At 42.0% G+C, this 21,014-nt stretch overlaps 1 protein-coding gene across 1 annotated transcript; it reads right to left on the bottom strand.

The window, feature by feature from the left end:
* Window positions 1–1,518: 1,518 nt before the first annotated feature.
* TMEM130 (transmembrane protein 130) lies at window positions 1,519–20,966 on the bottom strand. Its single transcript, XM_030578304.1, has 8 exons — window positions 20,765–20,966; window positions 15,904–16,206; window positions 12,696–12,867; window positions 11,586–11,755; window positions 10,309–10,393; window positions 4,948–5,150; window positions 2,910–3,022; window positions 1,519–2,076 (listed from the first exon to the last, which is right to left on the bottom strand). The coding sequence occupies exons 1-8, from the start codon at window positions 20,844–20,846 to the stop codon at window positions 1,888–1,890; spliced, it is 1,317 nt and encodes a 438-aa protein (XP_030434164.1). The 5' UTR covers window positions 20,847–20,966; the 3' UTR covers window positions 1,519–1,887.
* Between the last annotated feature and the right edge of the window lie 48 nt (window positions 20,967–21,014).

A 21,014-nucleotide genomic window follows, 5' to 3' on the forward strand; every position in this document is an offset into this window, starting at 1 on the left:
TCAGCTATCTTCACGATCTGAACTTCCCTCTTCACGTAGCAATTGCCGAGGGCAGCACAGTTCTCTGAGGCCACCATGGGGCAGAGAGCTGTCTTGTAGCTCAATCATGCAAATCAAATGCCTCCCTTCCAAGGAACTGTGTAACCTTTTGTGGAGTATGTTAACAGCCAGGAACTAGTCCTGTACCTTCTGGCAATTTTTCAAATTGATATTATCTCAGGAATAAGCAGTAAAACTGCAGCGCTTGAGAACAATAGCTGCCTCACAAACTAAGTAGAGCCATCTTGTTAAGACTGACTGAAGATAAGAGTTTGGCATTAGCAAACCTAACAGGAACACAAAGGACACCTTTTCTAATTCAGAGGTTCCACGGTTCACTTGTAAATACACCATCAAAGCCTTTCTTAAAAAAAAATGGGGGTAGTGGTGGGGAGGGCACTACGTGGGAAAGTACCTTGTTAATAGAATTTGGATTGACTAGATCACTTTTAAGGGTCCTTGTCCTCACCTTAGATCCCAACTCCCTTTATAAATATTAATTCAGTTAGTATCACAGCCCACCTGCTCTGAGTTAGGTAAGAGCCCATGTATCAGTGGAGACACTGAAGATCAGAGAGGTGAGCTGACTTGCCTAAGGCAACGCTACAAATTGGTGTCAGAAACAAGAAGAGAACCCAGCGAATCCTAATTCTGGGTCCCCTCCCGTTTAGCCATTCCACAAGTATTTCCCATACTCAGGGTATAACGAAGTGCTTATAAAACAGTGAGCAAATCAGCAGGAGAGAAGATGGAGAACAGAGGGAAAGAAATGGAACAGAATTTCATTTTATGTAAACTCTTTCAAGGTGCTTCAGGGCTCCAGTACAGTAGTAAGTTAAATGCTAGTAGTGCAGTGAATTGGAAGGCGGGAAAGGTAGTAGCCAGTATGCACTAAGCAGTGAGTTCACACAGCTTTGCCTGGCAGAACCTGCTCTAAGGGGCACTGACAGCCAGCACTAGTTTTAGCCTATTGATTGCGTTGTCTCCGAAGAATGCCAGCGGGAACTTCGATGACTATGTAGAGATTAAAAATGGCAAAAGGGACCTTATTTTAATGCCTCATCTGAAAGATGGCACCTTTCCTAGGCTAGGAAACCTTAGTATTGCACTATATCAACAATGTATTGCGAACCCAGCACCTTTTAAGTCATGTAATATCCTCACACAGTACCTTGTATCTGTTGTTAGTATCTGCAGGTTTCCACCAGTGCAACATCAGCTGTTATGTTTCTGGTGAATACTGGTTGCTAAAATTGAGGTCCTTTTAATAGTAGCAATGTAATAATTACGGAGTCTGGTTCATTGAGAAGGGTATTGGAGTAAGAATGTTCCAATCTGGAGAACAAACAGGTTTCTTTTTAAGTATTAATATGTATTACAGTAACAGCATTTCACCTGGGTCAGTCTCCTGGTAAACTGAATGTTGTACGGTGGTGAAAAAAGAGAGAGGCACTTTTTTGTCTTGAGCATTTCCATCTTTGAAACGAACAGCATTGAGATGGGAGTGATGGGGGAAGGTCAGATAAATTACAAAGGGGAGTGGATTTGGCAAACATCTGCACATAAAATAATCCCTCATAAGAATAACATACTGCATTTAAATGATTCGGCAATGCTCTCTACTGTAAGATATATACTTGTGTAATTCAAATATGCGAAGCTACTTTTATTGCAGTTCATTTCCTTTTAAGTTACACAATGAAGTACTCTTTAGCATTGGGCCTAATAAGTAGTTAATCTCTCAATGTACCAGCAAAAATGAACCATCCATGCAGCACTTGGCTTTTAACTCATCATAAGGGAAAAGTTAAGGTCAGCAGTTAACGTAACCAAATGAAGCTGTGTTCTTCACACTGTGTAAGTTTTGACTGGCTTGTACAAAGGATGGAGGAGTCTGTGGCTCTCCCTGACAGTCTCCCAATATTCTTGAGGTGGCTGAAGGAAACAGGACCTGCAGCATATTCGACCACAGTTTGACTTGGAATCGGAAGGAGAGGGATTTTTGTCAGACAGAGGAGAAAAATCAAAGTCAGCTACCTGAAAAGCAATATAAAAGAGGTCATTTCCAAATTTAGGGCTACTCTAGCAAGTGAAAAATCAGAAATGGAGCCAGAGTCGGTTTTTCTCTTAACAGGCCTATTATTTATATTGTGGTACTGTCCAAAATGTTAGTAGAGTTCTAATATCTAGGATGATCTGGTTTCTGACCCTAGTAGCGTACATATTAATTATAGACATAACACAAGGGAAAACTCCACTAGGTGAAGAAAATAGGAGGATGGGTGGATGAAGGTTACAAAATATGCTCATATGATTACTTAGGACATGGTATTAGGTAGAATGGTACTATCTTACTATTCAACCTCCTTTCCCACTACCACTACCTTCCTTCTTTCCATCCACGCATGGTTACCCAGGATATGTCCTTCTGTGAATGCTCCCCCTGCACCTTCCCCAGGCAATCCATCCCTTCCCTCAGAACAAGAAAATATTGGAGAATATTAATGAAAATTCAATTTTAAATCGATTTCCCACTAGAATTTGCACTGCAGCCTGAATCAATGAGTTACTGTCATCCAATAAGGACAAAGAGCCCTGCCACGTGATTTAAATGACCGCTTACACAGCTCAAATTTCTAATAGTGAATTCACGCAAGAAACTGCTGTGGAGTGAACTATAGACCAAGAATAATTTGGTGAAACTATTCAGTGAATAATTTCAAATATAACTGAGAAAATCACTCTCTGTTTGTGAGCAATCTGCAACCAGGAAAAAAGGAAACACAACAAAAAAAGGGGTGAGTTAGAAATTCATCCAGTGGCTTGTTCTGAATTATTTTGCCCACTGCAAAGCAATGCTACCCCTGTACCTCCACAAGATCCTTCTGCTGTGAGCTGCTTCGGAAGGTCGTGTATATAACAAATCCCAGCATCACTGAAATCAGAGCAATACATGGCAGGGCAAAGAAAGCCGGGTGAATACCTGGGGAAAGAAGGAATGTGTCCAGTATAATATAATGCACTGAGATTAGGCCATTCTAGGTGAAGAAACTTTAAGACTGGGTAGAATGAAAGAGTAACATGAGTTGGGCACAGGTTATTCTCCCCAAAACACTATTTTAAAAAAAAGCAAATTGCACAGCTGTATTTGAATCATTGTGGTGTATTGCTAGATTGTTTTCAATTCTTTTAAACCAGCCTTCACTTTGCCAAATATACTTCCTCTTCCTCCCTCCTCAATCATGTAGCATTTTAAGCATACTTTGTGACTACACCGGGGACACAAAGGGTCCTTGAAGTTGCTCTAAAGTAGGCACCTGAGGATTTCCCAGGCTACTCCCTGAACCTGCCCTAAGTTATGCCAAGAGTTGAATCAGTCCTTTGCTGACCCGAAGGGTGCAGAAGCAGGAGACAGAAAAGTGAAATAAAGTCCCCTGGATCTCTCCTCACCTCCAGGTGTGCAGAGCATTGGGCCCAGAGAAGTGGCAGAAAAGAGAATACACAGGATCATCAGAAAATCCAAATGCTAAGGCAGGGAGAGATTCCACCCAGCAAGCCTGCTTTGTAAAAATATTCTACCTATTCTGTCTCCTAGTGAAGTAAAGCAGAAGATATCAGAACAAACCTCACATGGGGCTGGTAAATCTTCTTAACGCAGTTGCCTGGATTCTGAACTGGCCATGGCATTCAGAACCTTCAACCTCTAGGCCACTGGTTCAAATCCAGTCTAAATTTTGTAGCAACCAAAAGTAATTCCCATCTGCTAGCTGTCCAGCAGCTTCATGAAATGAGGTGGTGGTCTCAGCCACAGGTCTATTCGACGAGTGCTTGCATCATTACAAGCTGGCACTTTTGCTGGCTAGCTCAGGCCAATGACTGAGGACCAGAAGGGGACCAGCTGTTATGAGAGAACAGAGTGGTGGCATGGGAGGTTGTAAAAGTCCTTTCCTTCTCCCCTTGCATGGTCTGCACAAAGGCAAGGTGCGCAGATAGCTCCTGAGTGTTTGTGTGCATGCTCTTGAGGTGGGCAGGAATGAGGTGTGGCCAGGGCCTCCTTCATAAGCTTGGAGGGTGGGTTGGCTTTGCAGCCCTCAGTGTAAGCCAGTGTCTTAAAGGGCATGGAAATTGAACTGCCCTCTTATCCCTTCTCCTGAGAATTTTTAGGCATTCTCTCACTAATGCTCCAGCAAGCTGCCCTGGCCATCCTCTCTTCCCCACCTGGCACTTACCATTTGCTCAGTCCTGGTCCGTTACAGATCTCTGAAAACTGGTTTCAGTTCTGGTTGCCCTGTCCCAAAAAGTGTATAACAGAGATTGATGGGATAGGGGGTTGGAGGGGCAGAAATTGGCAACAAGAATAATTACAGACCTGGAAAGACTTCCCTATAAAGAAAGAGACTGAAAAGACTGGGACTTATTTTAAGGAGGAGGTTAATATGAGGGAATGTGAGAATTTGTATGTCCTGTTTAGCCTCTCACAATGCATGAGCTAGAGGCCACCTGTGAAATTTAAAGGCAGCAAATTTAAAACTGATAAAAATAATTTTTGTACACAAGTCAGTCATCCTATGGAACTCACAAGGTACCACTGAGACTTAGAATTTTAAAAAGGAGTAGAACATCAGTTATATGAGAGAGGAAATTTAAACAAAAACAAAAAAAACCCCAAAACAAAACAAAACAAAACAAAAAGAGATAGCGAGAGCATATAACCTTCACACTTCAGGACATAAGACAACCTCTAGCTGATCAGGGTGAGGAAGAAACCATCTCTGGGCTGGTTATTCCATAACTGTCCACTAAGAAACTTTCTGCATTGTCCTCTGAAGCTTTTGGTAGTGGCTACTGTCAAAGGCACATCTAGTCATCTGAGCCAACATGGCAGTTCCTCTGTATCTCAAGTCTCACCTGTTGGCCACACTTTAATCTCATGGTACGTCTGCAACATGTTCACATCATTCTCCACTCTCACGCTGAGACAGTATTGTCCTGCATTACGAAAGGTATGGCTCAAATTGTAGGAGGAGCCATTAATCACCACTAGATGGCACTTTTCCTCTTCAAGTGGAATACATTCAGCCTTTATGAGCCAGCATAAGGTGAGTGGAGGGCTGAAATGACCAGGAAAAAATTCAGCAGAGGCTTGTAAAAAATTATTTGAAATAGGAATGCATGAATCACATAGATTAAATAGCACAGGAACTTTGAAAACAGTGATGGTTGGTGTAAGTAGTAATACTGCACTGAACAAAGGCTAGAACTAAGTAACTGTACACATATTTATCTATTAAACACGTCTTCATAACACTTACATAGCCATGGATATTTTATATAGACCTGACAGCCAAATGCCTGAGAGGCTAGTGGGGCAGACAGCTTTGTGTACAGAATATGAATGACAGTTTCTGATTGCCTAGGCAAGAACAGCAGTACACACACAGATCGCATCGGAATTCAGGACTTACAATTATTATGGCTCAGCCTACCTCTTGTTGGGAATGATGGACCAAAGTCTCAGCGGGCATAAATCAGTGTTGTTCCCTTGACTTCAGTGGAACTATACTGATTTACACCATTTGAAAATGTCCTAATACTTGCTAAGACTTTTCCCAGCTCTGTTGGTACATTAACGAATCCTCATTTCTGCAATAGCATGAATTATTCTTATGCCAAAACATTGCTGGGGAGAGAGAGGTGATCAGGGGTTGATGGAATGATTTTCAGTGTATGGGTTTTTGGCAAACATTGACTATTTGTCTTTTGTGTTGTGACACTGATCACCTAAATCATGTGGTATTGTTTTTGTGATGCTGGTAGACCAGGTGCCAGCTTTTGCCAGGTCTGTAGGCATCAGCTGAGCATTGACAGATTCAGAGCTGGAGACCAGACGTAGCTCACCTGGATGTTAGTGTTCAGGTTGGGTGCTAGACTTGTAAAGATGGGTTTAGTGTTTCAACTCTATAAAATGCTTGTAAATTGCTGCATGCATTAATGCTACCTGTAGTGTCTGCATCCCATGCTATAGAGGTAAACTATAAGTTTTGCTTTATAACTGTAAAAATGCCTCCTCTGAACTTGTAAACTCAGACAGGAGGAGTGATTCCCTCCACTCATGAAGGAGAACTATCAAGACTAACGCTGTGTCTACACTGCCACTTTCAGCGCTAAAACTTTAGTCGTTCAGAGGTGTGAAAAAACACCCCCTTGAGCAACAAAAGTTTATCGCTGAAAAGTGCCAGCGTAGACAGTGCTTTATTCCTGGGAGCTGCACTCCTGGCGATAAAGGTACCACCAATCGTTTTGGGTGGTAAAAAGCGGAGATCTCCATGGTCAACCTGGTTTAGCCCTCAAAGACATTCAGCGGACAGATTACTACATCTCTGTCACCTTTGGAAACCACAGACTATAACTCAATTGTGCCTATATGTTGCCTGCTTTAACCTGTAAATAACTCTCTCATTTCTTTTCTTTACTTAATAAGTCCTTAATTAGTTTACTATAGGATTGGCTACAAAGGTTGTCTTTGGTGTGAGATCCGAGGTAGAAATTGACCTGGGGTAAGTGACTGGTCTATTGCAACTGGAAGCAACCTGAATATTTTGTGACCTTTGGTGTATGTGACCATTTATCACTAAGTCCAGCTTGCCTGTGTGGCAAGATAGACTGGAGTGCCCAAGGGGCCTGCCTGTGTCTTTATGGTAAGACTGGTATGGTGCATCAGGAGTTCACATTAGTTACTAGAATGGTGAAATCTAATTATAGAACATACCACAAGTTTGGGGTGTCTGCCCTGCTTTTTGACAGTCTGCCCTGGGGTTGGCACTCATGATTGTGAATCATTCCACACAGAGTGACGGTTTTTGCTTTGAGACAGGATAATAAGTAAACTTCTGTTACTATTTTTTTGGATGAACAATCATTGGGGCTGAAATTTGTGAATTCACAAACATTTTCCTGAATATTGGGCAGCTGTCTGAATGGACATGAATAACATACTATTATTAATAGAAAACTAAACTTTGATTCCTTTATTTCTTTATGAAAATTTGTTACGATCAGGTTGCTTTGTTTGTAAGTCAGTTCCATTTACCATTATGAAATGCTGTAACATCTAAGAAATATATTTTAAAAATTGAAAACCACCAGGACTCCTAAAGTATTTGATGTTGGCCACGTTCAGAGATGGGATACTGGACTAGAGTGACCTTTGGTGTGATCCCGTCTGGAAATTCCTATGTTGCTAACTTTTAGTCCTAATTCAACCCTAGCACTGAGGTCGGAGAACGGACTTCCTATGTAAACATTCTGCGAACAAACAGAAGTGGATGCCTATTATCGTTTTCATCAGTTTCACGGTATGCTACATAACCAGCCTTTCCTTGATCATCTTCATCATCACATTCCACCGCCAAGACTGAAAAGGAATCCCCTCTAGACATTGGAGGGGAAAAACTGGTTCCACAGCCTGAAGATATACCTCGGGGTCCAGTCCTGCATTCCTTCTTATCCAAAACACCCATTCATTTTGGAAGCTTTGGGTCTTTCGGCCTGTATGGTTTTATCAGAGCTTACCAACTAAGCAGGAGTCAGGAAACACTCTGATAGGGAACCTTCAAAGGAAACCCAAGATGGTGCAAGAAGTGGTGCTGGCAATGCATAAAAGGTGCATGTCTCCTTGAACAATCTCCATGGGTACTGCCTTTTGAATTAAATGTGAAACTGAGGTCCTCACTGCCTGCGGCAATTAACGATCTCATGTGGTTTTTAACAAAAGTAGGGGTATTAATCGTAGAGCCCTGGCCAAATTGCATCTTGCCGGATTACATTCTGCATACCTAGATGCTCCTGTAGTTTTATCTAGACAGAAACTATCTTCATGTCATATAGGAAGTGAAAACTGTTACTGTCTCCAGATAAAACTGCAGGAGCATCTAAGTATATAGAATGTAATCAGGTTCCAATCCTTTGTGCTCCAATCCTCTGAGGTGCTGAGTGCCCTCAACCACCGCTGACTTGCACAGGATGCTTAGCATCTCATGGGATTAGGTCCTTAAATACCTGCTTTATTCCACCCCACATGTAGCTGGATTTCAGTGGCAAGTGAAAGAATCCTCACAAGGGTATATATGGTTTATAAAGTGCTTCAGGAAGAGTTGGCATGAAAGGTGTTGAAAAGGTAAAATATTATAAAAACGTGTCTCTTTATTTTTCATCCCTTCCTCAACTAGGGCAAACAGAAATGGACTTCATTCCCAGAAGTCAGAAAATGCTATTTTTCTTGTTCCTTGGACAACGAGAGAAGTCAATGTCTGTGATGCTGTGACACACCCAGGATTGTCATGTATGTCCTCTGCTCATAAAAAGCCTATAAAAGAGCAACAGATGAGCTTAACACAACTATTTGGATTAAAGACTTGGCAAAAGGTAAATAAAGCTTGTAAATCACAGCATCATCTTAAAGCAATGGCACAAAGCTCTTTATTTGCTAGAAAGACATCAAGGTACACCACCATTTCCACCACGTTTTGGCCATATAGCTTTTTGCTGTGTTTTGCTTGTGCTCTTTATTTACATTTTTCAGACCTTTGCTCTACATGGATCTGTGGAGGCTCATCTGCTGCTCTCTGGACTTCGATTCTGATGATAAACTTATCATTTCTTGATCCTTTTTATCAGCATCCCATTCCTCCTACCTTGCAGCACATTCATTGCTGAGCGAAGAGGTCAGTTTTTGCTTGGCTCACTTTGAGTTCTGCTTCTGTCATAAAAATCCCATCCCCTCGGGCCAGATTTTAATTAGACCAGTTTATTTATCATTCATTGCTGCTTTGTATCACCTATATTCTTTTAAATATATTGGTGCTATTTCTTCCACTAGAGTTTAGGGTGTGGTTGGGTTGTTCATTCTAAAACCCTGTTTCAGGGGTCTAAAATTCACCTGCCAAACATTTTTTACAATTTATGTTAATTTGCATGCAATCTAGGCCCGGTCCCTGCAAATGTGTAAGCTCATGAGAAGTCTTGTTTGGTTCAACAGAGGATGACTTCTGTCCAGGCAAATTACCAGTGATGTCCTGGTGTCACAAAGTTTGGGCACCTGGCAGGAGCCTTATGTACACCTGTACTTGTGCTACTGCCCTCCAGGGATAGCTCAGTGGTTTGAACATTGGCCTGCTAAACCCCAGGTTGTGAGTTCAATCCTTGATGGGGCTATTTAGGGCAAATCTCTGTCTAGGGCCTGGCCCTGCTTTGAGCAGGGGGTTGGACTAGATGACCTCCTGAGGTCCCTTCTAACCCTAGAATTCTATGATTTGCAATGCACACAGCAACACTGTATCAACCCAGCCAGCTCTCACTGGCAAGTCTCACTCACTTGGAGGAAGACTTATTGCTGTGGGATAAATTTTAAGCCAGGTTTGTTCAGTATCTCTCTCTGCTGATGAAGGATTCTGTTAAGTTTTCCAACAAGACATTGCAAAACTCCTTCCCTATCTTAAAAGATCTCCTTCACTAAGACTGTCACACAGCTTGACAGAGCGTCTGCAAAGCTAAACTTGAGTGTGCCACGCTTGTGTTCTTACAGCCTTGAGCCTTTATCCCAATGCACCACTAAATGCACCAAAGTGGTGAACTGCGAAGAGGGCCGAGACCAACCTCTGCACTGTAAGCTTTCTCTCCTCCCCAGAACCAGCTGTCTTTGGCTAACTTCTTCACCATTATCCAGTTCTTTCCCTTCACTCCTCCCCTTCTGGGTCTACTGCCGCTCAGACTCTTCTTGCCTGGTTCACCTTGCGGCTGCTGTTACCTGGCTGAAACAGAACCCAAACCTTACCACTCCCTAGTGTCAGCCCTGGTGTGCCTTTTGGTTAGTGTGTCCTACATGCGGCGTGCAGGTTTCTTTAGTGATAGGGATCAACGAGGAAGAAAAGTCCAGAGCATAGATTAAAAAGCCCCTTATTTTCCTTCCTTTTTACTGCTCTCTGTTTCTCTTCTCACCAACCTCTTTGATTTTCATTAACATTTGTGTTGTGTGTAAAGCACTTGGGGATTCTCTGAAGAGAAGTGCAGTTTATTAATAATCTACATTCCTGCAACCTATTGCAGTATGAGAGATTTTTAGAGTCATGAACAAGTAATGTGCAGTAATATCTTGTTCATAGAAAATCTTTCTAGGATCAGTTCTGCAGCATACAATGGGTTACACACTGGGGAAATCAGAATTAAAAAACAATTTTTTTTAATAGCAAAGGATATTTGTGTGTTACTTACCTGCCATTGATATGTAGAGATAAACTTAAGTTTTCCATTACACGAGTCTCTCTGGAGCCTATGACATTTATACTTTTAACAGCATCTGGAAAGAACAGTGTGATAAAGTCATGAAACTATGGCTTTAAAATCAAAAACAATTTCTTGTTTTACACTGAAAGTTTTATATACTTTTCTAGGCTGGCTTATTTTAGTCACATCAGTGATATTTATTTATCATTATTTGGTTTTGCTAATAAATAGAATCGCTTCAGGTGAACTAGTATGTTTTGTCAGTTATCTTTAAAAATTACAATTGATTATTTTTATTTTTAGGCTTGGAAAGATTAGATTTTTATCGGTAAATGTTGATTTCACCATATATACACAAACTAACAAAAGAAAATTTCCATCAATGATCATTAAAATTCACAGATAGGCAAAGTAAGAAAAGTGCTGCCTGAGAAATTATTAGAGTTTGATTTAGGATATTTTCTTTGTATATTTTGACAGTGTGAGGTTGACAATTTGTGTTTTAACCATTACAAGCATTAGCTTTTTGAATCTCAACATCTAGTGTCATTAAATAATTATGGTCTGACCCCACCATTGTCCGTACTTCCTCCCAGTAACTTCCTGCATCTGTAAAAATGTAAATCTTTGAAAATCTAAAAAAACGCTTAACAATAAACATTGATATTATCTGCTGAAATTATCAAAAAATAAAAATGAAATTCTGCCAAGCCTAATTTCATGCATTTAGGAATTGTCCTTTGCTATGGCCTCTGGATGCCAAAGCAAACATAAATTAGCCTTATGCGGAGCTAATCAATATAATTAATGTAACTAGAGCTATTACACAATTTTTAAAATAATCATTAAAAATTCAAAATATTTTTGTAAGATTTACATTTTGCATTTTTTTCACAAAAAATGTATTTGACTATTTACTAAAAAAAGGTTTTTGATACATAAAATCTTTTTATCATGGTTATGATAAAAAACTCAGATTAGAAACCTTATAAATAAATTTCATTAAAAATGAAAAATTTAGAAATTTTTTGTACTGAATGTTTGTTTTTGAAAAGGGATATTTTGATGATAATAAAACTGGTCATTTGAAGAAAAAAACCGAAAAGCTCTCTTAAACCATAGGTCTGATGCAATACTTTATTAAAGAGCTCCATATTCTGTTTAATTATCATGCTCGACTTAAGGTCTAGAAATTACATTATACTACAGCTTGTGCAACAATGCAGGAAGTTCTGTTTTGCGCATCCAACGCCATTTATAATTACCCAGCAACTCCAATTCGGTGGTGAAATCTCCCGTTTTCTGCACAATCTTTCTTTCATGTGTGGCACTCTCAATTTGCTCCCATTCAGCTACAACTTTGAGATGTACCTTGCAATTCCCCACCGTAGAATAATTATAGTAGACAAAGGATTCTTCAGTTACCAGCTGAGTTCTATGGGTAGCATGAAAAGATTTAGAATCAGCATCATCTCTGTTCAGAAACTGCATGCATTGAATGTTTTAGATACATGAAGGTCTGAGTCTTCTTTGTTACACCAATGTAAATCAGGACTAACTCCCCAGAAGTTTATCAGTTTTATACTGATGTCAAACTGGTGAAAGTGAGATCAGAATTAGGCCCACCAGTATGCTTTTCTTTCTTTGTGTCATTGTTTTCCTTGAAAAACGTAAACAATCATCCCTAAATATCATTCATGGGTCAGAATTAGAAAGGGTGGTAATGATCTACTATTTCTTTTATTATGGTCAGTAAAGCAGGGGTGCCACAGGCAAACTAAATTCTTTGGTAAAAGAATATGGGCCACTATTTAAAAAAAAATCAAACCTGAAATGTAGCACACAAACATTCATGCCAGAAGTGCTAATGCACTCATCCAATCAGAGAACAGAAACAGCACCATGTGACTATCTCAGGTATTTATAGATGGCCAGTCATTGTAATATCTAGATACTGTACAATAACAACCAAGGGAATACAATCGATTCTTCAAATGTATTTAAAAATACACTTGAGAAAATTGCAATCTGCTCATGGAGATTCTGTAAGCAGAAAAACATGCTCAAGTCATTACATATATTTATTATTAATTATTTGTTCAGCACTATGTATTTGCACTAGCATACCCTCTCTAATGAAACATGGACTTTAACCTAAAAGCCTGAATCTCAACACCCCTCCAGTTTGGGGAAGCTCAGCACACATCAGCACCTAAGTAGAATAATGACACTTGGAGACAGATCCTAGGCCAAAGCCTACATTTTTAACTGTTTGTAAGCTCCTAGACTATCTGAACATTGTGAGTGTAGGAGTGTGTTACATATCCTTACTAGAAGCATCCAGAGCCTTTCCACAAATAAACAACTGGACATACCCATCTCCAAAATCCCAGTTGTAGATGAATGATGCCGACTTGAAATAGTTACTCGGATCATGAAGAAAGAAAGAAATCAGGGTCAGAGTGTCTGTGGCAGAACTGGAACCTTGTTCGACAAATGTTCTATTGTCTTCTATTTGTGCAATGGTAAGATTCCCTACTATAAACTCTGCAGAAGAAGATGATAAAGGAAGAATAATGAGACTGTATTTCACTTTCATAGTATTACCTACAAATCTCAAAGCCTCATTTAAACATTAATTCTTTTAATCTCTCAACATCCCTGGGAGGGTGGGTAAGCATTTTTATACCTATTTCACAGATTGGTAAATGTAGGTAGAGATTAAATGATTTATGCAAGGTCACACAGCCTGCAATAGAATCCAAGGGGGGAAATCTTAGCCCCATATAAGTCCAGAAAAGTTTTGCCATTAACTTCAATGGGGCAATGATTTCACTCCAGGAGTCCTGACTCCCTGTCCCTTGATCTAACCAATACATACTTTCTCTAAAACAAAGTATAGGAAAAGAAAATTTTTACTATTGTGGATGACTGACATGCTATATACAATCCTATAATGGTTTAAAATACAGTTATACAATGTAAAGTGATTCTGTGCAAACAGCATAGTGAAGTTTGAAATTTCATGTCTCTCAGTGATGATATCCTCATATTTGCTTGGTTTATAGCAGGGGTTGGCAACCTGCAGCACATGGGCTGATTTTTAGTGGCATGCTGCTGCCATCCAGGGTCCTGGCCGCTGGCCCTGCTCATCCTGCTGCTGGCCTGGATGGACGGAACCCTGGCCGGCATTGAGCTGAGCAGGGCTGGCGGCCGGGACCCCAGACCAGCAGCGGGATGACCCACTCAGCCTACTGCTGGTCTGGGGTCCCGGCTGCTGGCCCTGCTCAGCCCGCAGCCGGCCTGGGGTCCTGGCCGTTGGCCCCGCTCAGCCCACTGCTGGCCTGGTATGCGAAACCTTAAATTAATGAAGACTTGGCATATCACTTCTCAAAGGCTGCTGACCTGGTTTATAGGCTGAAAGATAGTCTAGGGATGTGTTTACTGCATTTAAAAACCTGCAGCTGGCCTGTGCAAGCTGACTCAAGCTGATGAAGCTTGGGCTTGCGAAGCTGTTTAATTTCAGTGTAGACATTTGGGCTTAGACTGCAGCCCAAGCTCTGGGACTCTCCTAGGGTTGCCAGTTTTGGATGGATGTATTCCTGGAGATTTCATCACGTGACATAATCTTAAAATTAATTAATTAAAGATTAATCTTTAAATTCCTGGAGACTCCAGGCCAATCCTGGAGGTTTGGCAACCCTACTCCCACCTCACAGGGTCCTAGAGCTTGGACTCCAACCCAAGCCCACATGTCTACACTGCCTTTAAGCAGCCCTGTGACCCTGAGTCAGCTGGCATGGGCCAGCCCTGGGTTTTTAACTGCAGTGTAGACATACCCATAATGGCCAGCATTGTGAGTGCAACCTGTGATATGAAAAATTGGGCTGGGATCTCTCTAGATGGCCCATGATCATGCTGATCAGATTCCAAGGGATAAGCTTATTATAGATAACTAGACAGGTTAGACGGATCATCTGTAACATAGATTCTGCTATCCAGTGGCAGATTAGCCATTGGGCCAATTGGGACGCTCCTAGGCTCCATACGCCTGGTGCTCCAAGCGGGGTTGGGGTTGGGGGCTTGCTCCACTCCCCCCACCCGCCCGGCATGCCTGCTGGGAAGCAGAGTTGGGGCCCTCAATTATTCTGGCCCAGGGCCACACACCCCTAATCCGCCTCCGCTGCTATCTTGTTAACAAATCTCTCAATCAGCAAACGAAGCTAGAATGAAAAATCACGCTTCCAGGCTGGGACTGACTCTGCAGAACTAACTGGAGACAAAACTAAACAGACTTATTTTTTATATTGGAGCTTTTCCTTGGGCCCTGCAAAGCCAGTGCTTGGGGGCCTGCTTGCTTGGGGAAACTGGCAAGGTAAAGGTGAATCTTAGCTTTCATAGGTTAAAAAGTTTCTCTTCCTTTTCCTTGTGAAGATAGCCTTGAAAACATAAGCCGATGGAAACTGAGCACTGAGATTGAAAGGAATAAGCAGATAGGCTCTGTTTTGGCAGTAAGTGACAGAAGAGGACTGAAAGATCCTATGTGCACACTCAAACTCATTTTGTAAAATGGCTTGGTTAAGTTTGAGGTGTTTCTCAAAGAATGATCTCACTAACCCTCCCCCAAATTTGCAGGTGTTCCCTGTGGCTAGTATTCTGATCCTGATAGACAAGAATCGGTTATGTTTAGGGATGATGGAGAAAATTCTTTCACAGGCCCACCCAACATTCCTGAGGATGAGTCCACTGGACAGTAAAATCAGATCATGTGACTCTAAATAGCCACATGATCAGATCTGTTGAGCGTGTAAGCTCTTTGGGGCAGGGACTGTCGTCTGTTCTCTTTGTACAATGCCTCGCATAATGGTCCGTGACTGGGCTCTTAGATGCTACGATAATACAAATAATAACAACAACAGAGGTGCTATTTTACATAGTCCCGCTTGTGACAGTAGCCACGCCTTCAACTGTGCTCCAGCTACAGTTATTCAAAATACTTTTATGCAAAGTATAATAGCTCTACCATGCTGATGGCCTCATGATATTCCTATTTCAGTCATGTCTTGTGCACAATTTGGATGTGACTGATAAAAGGGGAAACTTGTAGATTGCTGCTGCTGCTGGAGGTCAACTCAAGTTTGGAACTGATATGCTGAGCTAGTGTGACAGCAACAATCTGCATCTCCAGAAATCTAGATTTCACAGAATAAAATACGCCTGATCCATACCAGGCTCGCTCTAGCTTTTGTGAGCTACAACTAGCAGAAACATGTGAAGTACAACTGCTCAAACATCAGATTTCTAGCATGGTTTTCTTGAGTAGTGGGCACAGGGATTTTTTTTTTTTGCAAGTGATCATGTTACTGATTTTCTGTCTTTGGTAGTCTACAGCATGGTCTGGTGACCACAGTTCATGGCAAAAAATATCTTTGTCCACCTGTCAAAAAAACTGTTCTAGAATCCTGCTAGTAGAAGCCATGTTAAACACGGTTGTAGCTAGCACTGTTCTGAATCCCAGAATACGCAGTGCCTATCTCAGTGGAAGGTGTGAAGACTTGAATGAGCTGTTCAAAGATATTTTACCTGTAATATGAAGCATTGTGAAGCTTTTGGCGATGGGCTGACATAACCAACAGTGTGTCTCAGTTGCCCAGACAGAAATGGGAAAGTCTCCAGAAAATTCACCCGTCACTCTAATCATAGAGTTAAATCGCTGCTCTGATTTCTCAATCAAAGTCAGAGGGGTAAACATCCAGTTAAAATGATAGGACTTTAGGTCACTAATGAATGCAAGATCATCATTCTTCATACTCAAACTGGCATGAATTGTAGCTTGAGCTCCTGTTGTGATGGGACCATTGTTGTGGATTTGCAGAACATACTGCACTGTAAAATCAGAAAACAAAAGTCATTGTGTTTTTATATATATTTCTCCCTGTGATCAAACATGTGAAAAAAGTATTAATGTGCTGTAATTATGTGGTTTTAGCACCCGATTGCACTAAACACAGTTAAGCCTCTGAACAGGCACTGCACATTGGTATTTAAAAATATATGTATAAACATTACTCTCCTCTCTAGCTCCATGACTAGTTATATGTTATTTAGAATTAAAACAATTCACAATGAAAAACATACATTTCCATAGGAATGGGTCCTGGAAATGTTAAAAAATAGAGAGGGGCCCAAATCAAATAGCTAGATCAGAATACTCACAAAACTTTGGGGAAGTTTAGATCCAGATTTGGACCTTGCAGTTGGTTAAATAAAAGTGTATACGTAGAGAAGGGGCAAAACATATCTGTAAAGTAATAAACCCTCCCCAGCTTTGTTTGACTTCTGAAACATTACAAGCTAAACCAAATCCTTCCTGATAAGGGTCTGTTCCAAGTTGTGCAAACGCCTTCCATTTTAGGATTGTTTTTCTCTTTCTGTGTCACCATGTACAGGAACTCCTCACTTAAAGTCATCCCAGTTAACGTAGTTTTGATGTTAAGTTGCTGATCACTTAGGGAACATGCTCGTTTAAAGTTGTGTCATGCTCCCTTCTAACCTCGTTTGGCAGCTGCCTGTTTTGTCCACTGCTTGCAGGAAGAGCAGTCCCCTGCAGCTAGCTGGTGGCTTGTTGGAACCAGGGTGGACAAGCAGCCCCCTATAAGCTTCCCACTTCCCTATGTTCCCTGTGCAGCAGCTGCCTGCAGTTCAGCTGTCCCTCCGCCCACTGCCATGTGCTGCTCCTGCCCTCTGCCTTGGAGCTGCTCCCAGAAACTCCTGCTTGCTGTACGGGGCGGGGGGGGGGGAAAGGGAGGCTAACGTCAGGGTGTCTCTCCCTCTCCCCTACTCCTGCACCCCACTTACCTCATCTTTCATAGAGCGGGGGGACACACGATGGAGGGAGGGAGCTTCTAGGCAGTAGCTTTCCTCTCAGCAAGCTGATTTAATTAACAGGTCATGTACTTAAGCCTGGGGTCAGCTACTTAAAGGGGAAATGTGCATTTTTTCTCTGACACCCCAGGTTTGTGTCTCTGTCTGACCTCCCTCCTTTCCTGCTGTCTTATAGAGTGTTGTGAGCGTTAACCCTTCAGGGCTCAGTCAATTGCTAGTTCATTTAGCAGTAAGATATTCCCTGGGAAATATCCCACCCTCTGACTCCTCCACCTCAACCAAGCTTCACAATCATCATCACTGTGTACTGGTATTAAATTGTTTGTTTAAAACGTATACTCTGTGTGTGTGTGTGTGTATATATATATATAGTCTTTTGTCAGGTGAAATTTTTTTTCCTGGAACCTAACCCCCTCATTTACATTGATTCTTATGGGAAAATTGGATTCGCTTAACATTGTTTCGCTTAAAGTCGCATTTTTCAGGGACATAACTACAACGTTAAGTGAGGTGTTCCTGTACAAGCCTGAACACACTTTTTACACCAACTTTGTATGTTGAGGAGAAAAAAATCTTTGTGTAGTTAAGAGAAAGATTTGGTGCAGAGGAAAATGCAGGCTTCAGCGATCACCTGGGCCAAGCTCCCTTAAAGTGGTTTGTAATTTTAAAGTACAGGGGCAAATTCAGTGCTGGTGGAAGCAGGCACAAACTTGGGCCAGATTTTTAAAGGTACTTGGGCACCTAAAAATGCAGATAGGTGCCTAGCAGGAGTTTCAAAAGTGCCTAAGTGGCTGACTCCAGTTGAAATCAATTGGATTTACGCACCTAGGTGATTAGGAAAATTCCACTAGTTGCCGAAGTACCTTTGCAAATGCATTAAAACTCTTGGTGTTTCAGCCTCTTATCACCAGAGCAGAATTTGTCTTATGGACATAGGTATGATGATTTGGTCTTGGGAAATCATTACAGAGCCAGTCTCTGCATTTGAAACAAGACCACTTTTACTTTAAGCCTACAAAAATAACAGGCATTATTCCATTGTGGATTTTGCAACGCAAACCAGAAACCGAAGCGCACACGTCCTATGGACATGCCAACTGTCGCAAGTTTATTGTGAGAGATGCGATCACTAAGTAAAATGAAGCCTCATTCATGATCTTGTGATAGAATTCTCAAATCTCAGGATTGTTTTTCTACCCTGGCTGGGTGTGGCTCCCGCTGTCAGCCCCGGGTGGCCGTTCCCCTGGCAGTCTGGAAAGTGGGACAGGGGACCCTACTGCAGCACCCTGAGGCCTGGGATGGGTGAAGAGGAGCAGAGGTGAGACTAGAAAGGCTGAACTATGGCCGGAGGGTAGCAGGAGGGCTGATGTGAGGAGGTAAGGGCTGATAGGGTGGAGATCTGTACTGATGGTGGGTTCTGAGCAGATGGGGTGAGTGCTGGGAGGCTGAACTGAGGGTGTTGGGGTCAGGGGTCAATGGGGAAGGGGGGCTGAACTGATGGGTGGTGATCATGGGGACTGGGGAAGTCAAGTGAGGGGGACTGAATTGGAGGGGTTGGGTGAGGAGAGAACTGAAGGAGGACTGGGGGGGCAGGATAAAGTGCTGGGCAGGTGATGGAGGTGACAGCTCCTGCAATTGGGGTCAAAATCACCTTATCCGGCACAGGTGGGAGAGTGGGAAATTGTCAAATGTACACGCCCTTAGGATGGGCAGGGTTTTGTTTTTTTTTTTAAATCAAGAGACTGACCAAAACAACACAATAAAATCTTCTTTGACCCCCAATAGGGTGACTTTTAATCTCATGATTTTTGAGGGTCCAACTCATGATTTTTGATCTCTTGAAGTTGGCAATACTGTACAAGTTAATATCATAGAACTTAACCCAGGGAATCCCTTTCCCCAACTGTATTCATTCTTCCTGCTAGTTTTGGATCGGGCTTTTGTAGCTCCATTTCTTCCAATCACCCCCTGCTTCATTAAAAAAAAAAAAAGAAATAAAAAGACCACAACTTCACTGCAAAGACTAAATTTTGTGTGAGCACATCTGATGCTGTTCTGCAGAACTCATCTTTATAAATAGTCATTGTTAGCTACACCCTTCGCTTAATCAATGTTTCCGTGAGCAGAGTTTTGGCCTGAAGATGTGTCCCCAAAACCAGGTATGTGTTACAGGTTTAATCCCCTTATTTCCTTATTAAACCCAAGAAAAATACAGGTTTTTCCTTTAGCCTTATGTGTATGAAGGAGAACATACTTTTTTGTTTGTTTTATGGTCCTCAATTACTAACCTTTCCTCTCTCCACTTCTCCCAGCCTGGGAAAGAACCAGTCTAGGGCCCTAATTTAAAGGAAACATCCACAGCCTAAATTGCATATGCTAGTGAAGGTTACCCCGGAATTCAAGGGGCATGAGAAAGGGGGTGGGGGAACTCAAGCCCTTGCGGAATGGCTGGGAGTAGAAAGAAATGTGGTGGTGCAAAACTAGAAAAACTCAACTCCTTCTTGATGCAGGTAATCTTTTAAAAACTTAGATGGAGAGAGATGGCTCCTATTTCTCTATGTAAGTTAGACTTAGCTCACTGTCCATTTTGCTGAAGCACAAATGGAGGAAAATAGCAGAAATCAGTGGAGGATATCAAAAAGAAATGGGGGATGGGTCTTACTGAAATATGATAACTAAGAGAGAGGGGGCTCAAGGTCACACAATGCATAAGTGGTGGAGTGGAGTATTTAACCCAGCTCTCCTGACTCTCTTCTCATACCATTTGATGTAAGATGCAACACAGCCATGCTATGAAGGAGCAAAGGGAGAGGTGGGCTGTCTTAATTTTTGTGACTCACTGGGTGCAATAGCAGTGAGGGAGCAGAGATATTTTACTGCATCCCAGTTAGGAAGCAAATATAGAAGGGGGTTGACAGACTCATTCTTGTCCTCCCAGCTTTGCCAAGCCTCACCATGAAGAGGAGTGGGAGCTGAATGAGGTTTATGGATTAAAAAGCGCAGAAGTAGCTGCCCCTCCCTTTCCCCCCTTTTGTTCTGTAAGAGAACTTGCTCATTATTGCCAGCTTCCTACTGGGAAGGTGTCCCTTGAGGGTGCAACTCCCTTCACACCTGCTCCAGCTATTCAAGCAGGATGAACGAATACACAATCCACTGTGGAACAGGAAAACAAAAAGTCATCCTTATAAATAACCAAGCTAGGAGGTTTAACCACATCTCCTTCAGTTTCGGAGTAGGGTTTTATCACTCTTAGGAAAAACAGAAACCTAGCACTGCAGAAATTAGCAACGGGAAAAAGATCTCTCATCCAATCTGTTCCCCTGCAAATGCAGGACTGTTTCCATATGTAGGATAAATATGACACTGCAACTTTTGCTGCAAATGCAGATACAGCATTTTATTTTCATGCAAACATTAGAAATGCTCAGTTGCTTCTGAGCTTGCCTGGAAATAAATGCTGCTGCTGTGTTTACAGCAGCACAAGATTGCTTTTTAGGACTGCTTCTAATGACCCCTGGCTCATTAGCCCTGTACTGAGAAAGGAGCAGATCTACCTTACCTGCTGCTGACTTGAAATGGAAAAGGAACAGCACCATGCAAGTCACTTGGAGGATACCCGGGGTGAAAAATGCCAGGGCCATTTGCGGTCAGTGTGCCAAGAGAAAGCAGCTGCTGTCTGTTCAGCTCCGATAGCCAGACTTCATCTTCCAAATGGGCTCGAATTTGTCTTTATGCTGGGGAGGAGACGGGGAGCAAGCAACCACGGCTGCTGTCCCCTAGAGGCAATGTGGGGTACTGGGCTGTCTGGG

This window comes from Gopherus evgoodei, chromosome 10 (genome assembly GCF_007399415.2).
Source record: "Gopherus evgoodei ecotype Sinaloan lineage chromosome 10, rGopEvg1_v1.p, whole genome shotgun sequence".
Taxonomy (NCBI): domain Eukaryota; kingdom Metazoa; phylum Chordata; order Testudines; family Testudinidae; genus Gopherus; species Gopherus evgoodei.

Excerpts from the sequence above, each read along its gene's own strand:
- TMEM130 (XM_030578304.1), bottom strand. The coding sequence starts at position 20,846 with ATGGCCCTGGCATTTTTCACCCCGGGTATCCTCCAAGTGACTTGCATG. Across the intron at positions 11,756-12,695 it reads AACTGGGATTTTGGAGATGG|AACTCAGCTGGTAACTGAAG; the intron begins GTATGTCCAGTT and ends TGCTACCCATAG. Across the intron at positions 2,077-2,909 it reads AGCAGAAGGATCTTGTGGAG|GTAGCTGACTTTGATTTTTC; the intron begins GTACAGGGGTAG and ends ATTGCTTTTCAG.